The sequence below is a fragment of the Arachis ipaensis genome, chromosome B06 (assembly GCF_000816755.2).
Source record: "Arachis ipaensis cultivar K30076 chromosome B06, Araip1.1, whole genome shotgun sequence".
In the NCBI taxonomy this organism is placed as follows: Eukaryota; Viridiplantae; Streptophyta; class Magnoliopsida; order Fabales; family Fabaceae; genus Arachis; species Arachis ipaensis.
The window spans coordinates 115,059,719-115,069,133 of NC_029790.2; the positions used below are offsets into that span (position 1 = coordinate 115,059,719).

Here is a 9,415-nt window from a genome sequence, read left to right on the forward strand (position 1 = left end):
CCCCTGTTTTTTTTTTTTTTTTCGTTCGTTTTTTGGTTTTTGTTATTGAATTCAACAACTTATAGCTTCTTCAATTGGCCTGTATTTGTTTGATTACCGAAGCATTTTTTTAATTGAATGCATAATGCATCATGTGTGGTAGGTTATTGTGTGTTCTTTGCCTAATCTGTTCTTTGGTTATAATAGGATGATAATATGTCTTAAGAACTGTGATGTGGTTACTTTCAATGTTGGTGATGAAACTAATTTAGTTTGGCAACTGTTACAATATTGAATTGTTTTCGTTTTTGCTATGAGAAACTAACATTGTAGCAGTGTCTATGGATGTTCTAAATGTAGATTATTTTTTATCAATGCAGGGACAAGCTTCACTGTTGATGCATTCCGTTATGGGTGTATTGAAGGGTGCTCTGCATACTTTCTTAGTCACTTCCATTCCGATCATTATGGTGGCCTTAGCAAGAAATGGTCACATGGCCCCATTTATTGCTCTCCTCTTACAGGCAGGCTTGTTCAAATGTGTCTCTCGGTAAATCCCTTGTAAGAACTTGGAAACCTTCATAATTTTTTTCGCGTGAACTCTATTTGGTATTTATAGGTTGCTCACTTATATAAACAGGGGAAAAAAATTTAAAGGAACATCTGATAGAGGTTTTAAATTTTCTTTTCTATTGAGTGATTCAATTTAAATTTGTTGTCATAGGTACATCCTCCCTTTGGAATTTAATGTTGAATATGTGATTTGTGGTGTCAAAGTGACTTTGTTGGAAGCTAATCATTGCCCCGGTGCAGCGTTGATTCACTTTGGCCTCTCAAACGGGCAATGTTATTTGCATACCGGAGACTTTAGAGCTTGTAAACAAATGCAAGCTTACCATACTCTTGTAAATCAACATGTGAATGTCCTTTACTTAGACACTACATATTGCAACCCAAAGTACAAGTAAGACATTGATCTTGTTAAAATTTTGTTGTTATTATATATGATCGTTGCTGTTATGATCCTTAGTGATGATTTTCTTGTGCAGTTTCCCTTCCAAGGAAGACGTACTCAATTATGTTGTCAAAGTTACAAAGAACCAACTTAAAGTGCATCCCAAAACTTTGGTGGTTGTTGGAGCGTATAGTATTGGCAAAGAGTGTGTATATCTTGCAATTTCTAAGGCTCTTGGGGTATGTGGAATTTTCCCCAGTAGATTTATGTCTCAACTATTGAGTGATGTCCATTTGTGTCCTATTCTTATCAATTTTTTGTTTTTGTTGACATGATGTCACAGTAAATTTGCAACATATATTCGTTTGTGAATTGATCAGCTAATGGCTTTGTGACAATCTATAGTAGTATAGTATCTAATATCTAGTGAAAGTTTTGAAGCTTCCACTCTCTTTGATCTTTTTCCGATGCTGTATACATTGTTTGTTCAAGTTGCCACCCTTTATGGACAACCAATTTTATTTGCATTAGGAATGTGAGGTCCCTGCTCAGGAGTTTTTGAATTTTTCTACTCTAAATTAACTTAGTTGAAGCTTTCAATAACCAGGGTACCTTACTCATGGACTGAATGATCCATTCAACCAATGTATTGATGCAGGTAAAAATTTATGCAAATGCTTCAAGAAGGAAAATTTTGCTGGCTTTTGGTTGGTCTGAGCTTTCTGATAGTCTGTGTATTAATGGAAATAACACATTTCTCCATGTTCTTCCCATGTCATCTCTCAGATTGGAGGTTTGATTTTGTATTGTCATGTTTTAATATCTAAAGTCTCAGTATATTTATCATCTTATGATTCACCATCCATGTTTCCTTGTTACATTAGTCTTTAAAGGATTACATGAAGACCTACAAGGAAAAATACACAGCAGTATTGGCATTTCGTCCAACAGGTATTACCCATCTTTTGTTGCAAATGTTTTGTAATTGAGGTCAATATTTTGCATTATCAGTATGTATTAAACTCATTTCACTTTAATTATAATAAATTAATAATGGTATTGACTTTTTCCCATTCCTTTTTTGGTAATTTTATTAGGTTGGACTTTCAGCGAAAAGATTCGCAATGATCTAGAACTAATTAAACCTATTTCCAAAGGAAATATCACAATATATGGTAACATGAGCTGCTGTGCTGCAATTGAACAGCCAACCTTCATATAGAATACAATAACTTGAAATCCATGCTAATGAACTGCCACATGCCTTTTTCTAGGTGTTCCCTACAGTGAGCACTCCAGCTTCACAGAACTGCGAGGTTTTGTTCAGGTCCAAACTTCTTTCGTTGCTACATGTTTGATAAATTATCTAATGGTATCTATGAAATTCTGTATTTTATGTCTTATTTGTGTAAGTGAATTTATCTTACTGTTCCACAGTTTTTGAGGCCTGATAAAATAGTTCCAACTGTGAATGTCGGAAATGCGGCTACTCGAGAAAAGATGCAATCTTACTTCCGAGACTGGTTGAAGGGTTAACCGTTAACGTCTTCTCTCCCTTTCAAGAAATTTGGGATTGTAATAAGAGATACCCATTTAATGAAGATGGAATTCGCAGGGGGATTCGACATCTATTGCAATCTGCAGAAGGCGATACATGGATTCTTTTGGAAGGTTAGCCATCACGATAACATGTTTGATCTAATTGCCGCAACACCTTTTGTTTGTCTGCTTGAAAGAATATCGTCCTGCAGGACTTATATGATGAAAATATAGGATGAAATGTCATGCGTTCTGATATTTGTCTTGTGCGAAGCACTTGCCCATTTTATTGAAGAATCATAGTTGGTACCTAGTTGGAGGTCACAACTTGAATGCAGATTCCCGCCAAGATTCCTACTATTTATCGCAATTTTTTAATTTTAATTTTATTTTGTACAAGTAATATTAGTTAGGTTCCTTATGGCTTTGTTACAGCCACAATAGCCATTTCTGGTTGTAAAGTGGGGTATTTACATTACCGGTCATTTGATTGTATTGTTTTTGGGGTTAATGGTCAAATTGATCTTCGAAAGATTACACGATCGTTTATTTTTGTTCCCAAATAATTTTTCTAATCAAATTAGTTCTTGAAAGATTTAACATCACACGTTTGTCCTTCCGTTTTTAGGCTAACAACGACAATACACGTGAGACGTTAACTGATATGTGTGTTATCAGCTGTGTGTCAAAATGAAAACTGATAAGATATATTCACTATATTATGTTAAAATAGTCCCTGACTCTATTTTATAAGCCCTAATCCCTAAAATCCACGGAGACATTAATCCATCCCCAAAATGTTAAAGGAGCTTCATGCAACTGGAACATCGTCATCAATGGCGGATGAACCGCAACTCATCGAGCCTGTAGGGAAGTCTGTCGTGCACAGGATCTGCGCTGGCCAAGTCATCCTCGACCTCTCCTCCGTCGTCAAGGAGCTTGTTGAGAACAGCCTCACGCCGGCGCCACCGCTGTCGAAATAGTTCTCAAGGATTTCGGCGAAGATTCTTTTGGTTACGGCATTTCAAGGTGACTTAAAGCTGCTTTTTGGTCTGAAGGTTTTGGAAGCTAGGGTTTTAAATGAAATTGAATTAGCCCTCGGATTGGTTTCTAATGTGAAATGATAATTTAAACTTAACTAATCCTGAAAATTAAAATTTTTCTATCATGTTAATGGTTTTTTTTTTTTTATTTTTTTTTGAGATAGATTACTGCAAATCATTAGTCGAAAGGTGGTAACTTCTTTCAATACTGCTAGCTTTATTATGTATGCAAATTTTGAGTTTTAAAGAGGTAGCAAGGTGCTATGGTACTCTATAAAAAACAAGATTAAAGGATTGTGAGGAGTTAAATATTCTAAATATGGCAAATATGTTAACTTTTGATAAAGTTAACTTTTTGTATGCATGTAACTCTTCAAGTGAAGGATTATGAGTTGTTTTGGATTTGAAGTAAGCTAATTTCAATGTACATGTTTAATGGTTGCAGGTTCTTGCTTTGAAGCATCGTACTTTCAAATTGGCAGATTTTCCTGATCTTGAGTCTTTACTTTTGGATTCAGAGGTGAGGCACTGGGTTCGCTATGTGCTTTGGGGAATTTGAGCATCGAGACAAAAATGAAGAATGAGACAGTTAACGCCCCACGTGTACTGCCATTGACGGAAACGGTTAGCCAAAAAATCGAAAGGACCAACATGATTGATGTTAAATCTTTTAAGGTTTAATTTGATTAAAAAAATAATTCGAAGACAAAAATAATGATCTAGCAATTTTTGGCTCATTTTTTTGATATGGAACAAAGCTTAGTGTTGTTCAATGTAATGGATGCAATGGTCGTGCAATTTTTGGCTCATTTTTTTTGATATGGAATAAAGTTTGGTGTTGTTCAATGTAATGGATGCATGGACAAAATTTTTTCTGCTACAGTGTTAGTGTCAGGTGTAAAACGTTACCTGCGTTTTACTTTCGGCCTGTTTTTGTTTTTTTGTTTTTGTTCAGCAAAGGGAACAAAGGTGGGCTGTGTTTTACTTTTTCAAAATTTTTTTTATTTTTTTAACCCAAACTCGGCCTGCATTTTGTGATGGGTTAATTTTTTTTTTCGTGATAACAAAACGCAGATTGCGTTTTGTACCGAGGGTCAGCCTTTTTTTTTTGGTAAACGCAAAACACAGGCTGCATTTTTGCGTTGTCAGATCACTTTTTTGAAAAATTAAAAACACAGATTGCGTTTGTTGAGAAAAAAATATTTTAACGAAGGAGTTTGCCTATAAATACGAGGCACTCCTCGCCCAAATGGCCTCACTCCCATTCTACTCATCATACTCTTCTTTTTAGGTGTGTCAAAACAATAAGAGTAGGTGAGGTTGAAGTTATGAAAAATATTGTAAATTTGCGAGTATATTATAACGGTGAAGTTATACCAAACACACATGAAGGAGTGACTTTTGTTTGTAAATGTCCGTTGTCATTTGCTATTCCATGTACTATGAGCTTTGTCGAGTTGCAAAATGGGCTTTGTAATAACATTCAAAGCCACATTTTGAAAAGGGTGAGCAACCTTTTATACAGAAGTCCTGTGCAAGTATTTAGTGGGCTAATTTCAATTAATGCCCATCACTGACGATGCCAGTATGCAGCAGATGTTCTGTATTTATCAACAAACCCGATTTCACGTGCCGATGATAGAGTTGTACGTTGAATTTGAACAGCAGTCAAGATCGGGCGCGGTCGGCGAGGAGGTCAATGTTGATGAGCTCGGGGATATAGATTGGGAAGAAGATAATAATGACAGTGAAGAGGAGTTCGAAGCTAACTATGAAGTCGATGACGAAAACGATGACAGAGACTTGACAGGCAATTCGGAGGTGCAAAATGAAGCGAATGCGATTGCAAGGCAGCACCCCGTTTGGTGTTTCGTCTTTTATGCGGATGGTGTCAGATAACCCCAACGGACTAAAATGGCCCTCGACTGGAATTACCAGAATGTGGTATGTAAGGCTCAGCTGCCTGAGGCGGCTGTGGTTCCGATATATATGCTGCCTGCTGCTGATATGCCGGCCACTACTGGGCATATGCTGGATCCTGAAACTACTGGGCATATGCCGGGTCCTGAAACTGCTGGGCATATGCCGACATCTGAACCCGGTGCTCGTACGCCGGGACGCTCATATGCCGGCATCTAATTAACATTTAAATACAATTAATAGTAATTACTGATTACAATTTATAAACCTAATAATCATAATACTAGGAATTAATAGCGATACCTGTTCCTGTTGCTCATGAGGTGGGACTTCCTGGTGAGGGCCAGCTGGTTCTTCCTGTTGCTGCTGTGGTTCATCGGCGCCAACCTGTTCGCCTGGAACTCTATCTGACAGTCGGAGGTGAATCCCATACTGCTGCGTGTACCAGTCGTAATACACTGGGAGAGGATGGAAGTCAATAATCTCCTCACCTAGCTGCAATGTGTTGTAGCGGTCAACTGTCCATCTGTTAACCCATTGAATGTAAATCCGTCCCCACTCATGGTTTTGTGCTCCTGTCAACCGCTTGCAGTGATCATAACTAAGGTCGAACGCGGGGCCTGGTGGTAGCTGCTGCATCCCGAACTGTCGTCTGACCCGGTCTGTCGGGTGCCATTCTATGCACTCGAATGACACTAGAGGCGACTGGGTGGAGCATAGAACCAAATGGGGAGCGAGGACATCCAGAATCCCCACTCCCATATATGGTCGCCATATAAACTGCACAATAGTTACCAAGAGACCGGTTAGAAAAACTATTCTTCTGAATAAAAACTTTGGACATTAATGGTACAACTTACGTCGTCAACTCCCATGTCGTCGAGTCCTCGCCTAAAATGCGCAGTAGACCGCTGTATATTTCTCGTATGTCGGCGCCAATGACTCCACCTAACGAAAACAGAATAACAATATTAATAAGAAGAACAAAATAATAATAATAACAATAACGATAAAAGCCAATACCGTCGCGCTAGTGGAATACCAACATCGCCGAGTTGATCGCGGGGTATAGGTGCCAGGAACGGCATACGCTCCCACGCCCAAACAAAAAGTAGTATCAGTGGGCCATCCATTTCCTTGCAGTTGTATCGTGATGCACGACACAACGATCTGTATAGGTGTGCCAGATTTGCTGCCCCCTAACTATACCCTGAAATCCGGTGGAAATCTCGAAGTAGCGGTAGAAACTTCGAGTTCAGTGAAACAGTCGACTTATCCGGAAACACAATTGTTCCGAGCACGCAGAAAATGTGCGCCCGGACGTACCGCTCGAGGGACTCCTGAGTATCACAAGGCTCGCTGTCTCTGCACCGCCGGACCCAAGCAATATGTAGCTTCCCGAACACGTGATCGTCCGGACCGGGCTCCCGACCAAAACACGCAATGCAGTTCTCCACCAAAAACTCGTGGCTGCTATCTGATCTACCTGTAACGGCCTCCTCATTAATCGGGTGACCAAGAATATAGCTCACATCTTCCAGCATCACCGTCACTTCACCGACCGGAAGATGAAATGTGTGAGTCTCCGGCCTCCAGCGTTCCACCAAAGCACTCAGTAGTGCAGAATGACCTCTCATTTCGCCTACTCGCGAAACGTGCTGAAATCCAGTCAATACCAATGTCGCTGCAGCTACCTCGTTAAAGGTATCTAGCGGATCCAATTTTCTGAGCAACAAATTTCTGATAACCTGCAAAAAGAAAAATGATAATTATTAAATTCTAAATAATATCGGTTAATAATTTGTTCAAAAAAAAATAATTAGCAACAACAACTAAACAGTATTATTATTATTATCTTAAAACATAATAATAAATTATTAAAAAATCATAAATATTAATCTATTATTTATTAAACAGTATTATTAATTGGTGAATGCTATCGTGATGAAGAACATAATTTTCATCAGCTGATTAAATTACGTGGAATGCACAATTACATCACGCGTGTCCCTTATTTTCTGAGAAGAAGAGACAGCTTCTGAGGTGCTGCAGGAGATTGTATTATGTCATGTCTCTCTTCTGTGGGATTAGATGAAGTTAATGACATTAATTTTTTTTAAGTTAATGACGACATTGTTATTATGTTAGTTAATCTTTTGGGTCTTTTTGATGGATTGGCCAGGTTTTTTTGTTGTGATTGGGACATTGGGTATTATGGCTAATATTTGTAATCACTAGAAAAATTAGAATTTTGGTGTCACAAATTTAAGATTAGAACCCATTATGACAAAAAAGAAAGAGATTAAAACCCACGTTCTTAGACCAACTGAAATCATAAAAATAATAACAATGATAATAAAATAGAAGAGCATGCTTACTATGATGGTTTTGAATTAAAAAAATCGAAATAAATAAATTAATAAAAACAAAAAATATAAATTAAATGATAAAAACTAATTTTAAAGTTTTGTAATTCTACCATTTGTATATTATTAATTATTTATATTATTTTATTAAATAAATTATCATTTGTACCCATGAAAGATATAAACGCTGACAAATACACTAATGTAAGAACAAAACGACAATTGTAACTACGGAAGATGGGCTTCGTATGCCAACAGTACCCGGACTTAAATTACGCAATTGATCTGTTAGGGTACTCTTGACACACGGAAACTATCTTCCGTGGTTATAATTGTCGTTTTATTCTTATATGAGTACATTTGTCCGTGTCAGTATCTTTTATGGGTACAAATGGTAATTTATTCTTATTTTATTTTTTAACTTGTGTTGGTCCATTATTGTTATTATTCTTTAATATCTATCTATCATTTATGATGTTTTTATTAAAATAAATGTATACTAATATTTTGTAATTAAAATTAATATTTTAATATAAATTTTTTAATATTATGAATTTTATATTTTACTTCTTCTCGAAAGTTTTCGGTCACACCTATTTCTATAGATTGATGCCCTAGAACCCTTCACATTACACAAGGCATATACTGATTATCACAAGTATATTTTTCTTAATTTTTTATGATTGTTATTATTTTCACACCAAAATCTTAATTTTTTATGATTGTTATTATTCTCACACCAAAATTCTTGCTTTTTTTTTAGATATGGGTAAAATCTAAAATCCGAATCTCCTCTTACATTTTCTACCCCAAACTCATTCATTCCTCCCTCTCTACTACACATGCAATATCCTTCCTCACCCAAAATCAGCCTCTCATAAAAAAAGAAAACATCGGCAATAAAGAGGCATCTAAAGTCACCAAGCTTTCTGAATGATGGCAAGGTTGCACAAAATACTGGTTCTAATACAACTTAATTTAACTTTGCTAATAAAAATAGAGTTGTTGCTTCACTTTTCGTTCTCATCCGGTGCTGTCGATTCTATCTAAATTTGGCCAAAAGGGATAGAAGTAATAGCGCCGAATCTGGAGAGAATCAACAACACCAGATCGGAACGGAAAGTGAAGCAACAACTCTATTTCCATTAGCAAAGTCAAATTAAGTTGTATTGAAACCGATATTTTGTGCAACTTCGCGGTCGTTTAGAAAGCTTTGTGACTTTAGATGCCTCTTTATGACCTATGTTTTTTTTTTTTTTTCATAAGAGGCTAATTTTAGGTAAGAGAGGATGCTGCATGTGTAGTAGAGAGGGAGGAATGAATGAGTTTGGGGCGAAAAATGTAAGAGGAGATTTGGGTTTTAGATTTTACCCATGTCCAAAAAAAAAGGGCAAGAATTTTGGTGTGAGAATAATAACAATCATAAAAAATTAAGAAAAATATACTTGTGATTCTCAGGGTGTGCCTTGTGTAATGTGAAGAGTTCTAGGGCATCGATCTATAAAAATAGGTGTGACCGAAAACTTTCGAGAAGAAGTAAAATATAAAATTTATAATATTAAAAAATTTATATTAAATATTAATTTTAATTACAAAATATTAGTATACACTCC

At 36.6% G+C, this 9,415-nt stretch overlaps 1 protein-coding gene across 4 annotated transcripts; it reads left to right on the forward strand.

Moving 5' to 3' along the window:
- On the forward strand, positions 338-4,363 carry LOC107647327 (DNA cross-link repair protein SNM1). 4 transcript variants are annotated; one of them, XM_021104834.1, is made up of 10 exons: positions 433-529; positions 704-943; positions 1,029-1,173; positions 1,593-1,727; positions 1,819-1,885; positions 2,032-2,109; positions 2,209-2,261; positions 2,372-2,605; positions 2,686-3,502; positions 3,962-4,363. In XM_021104834.1, the coding sequence occupies exons 1-8, from the start codon at positions 447-449 to the stop codon at positions 2,468-2,470; spliced, it is 900 nt and encodes a 299-aa protein (XP_020960493.1). In that variant the 5' UTR covers positions 433-446; the 3' UTR covers positions 2,471-2,605; positions 2,686-3,502; positions 3,962-4,363. The 4 variants fall into 4 exon arrangements, with proteins under 4 accessions (XP_020960494.1, XP_020960495.1, XP_020960496.1 ...); XM_021104835.1 differs by having other exon boundaries at positions 338-529; positions 793-943; positions 2,372-3,502; XM_021104836.1 differs by having other exon boundaries at positions 339-540; positions 793-943; positions 2,372-3,502.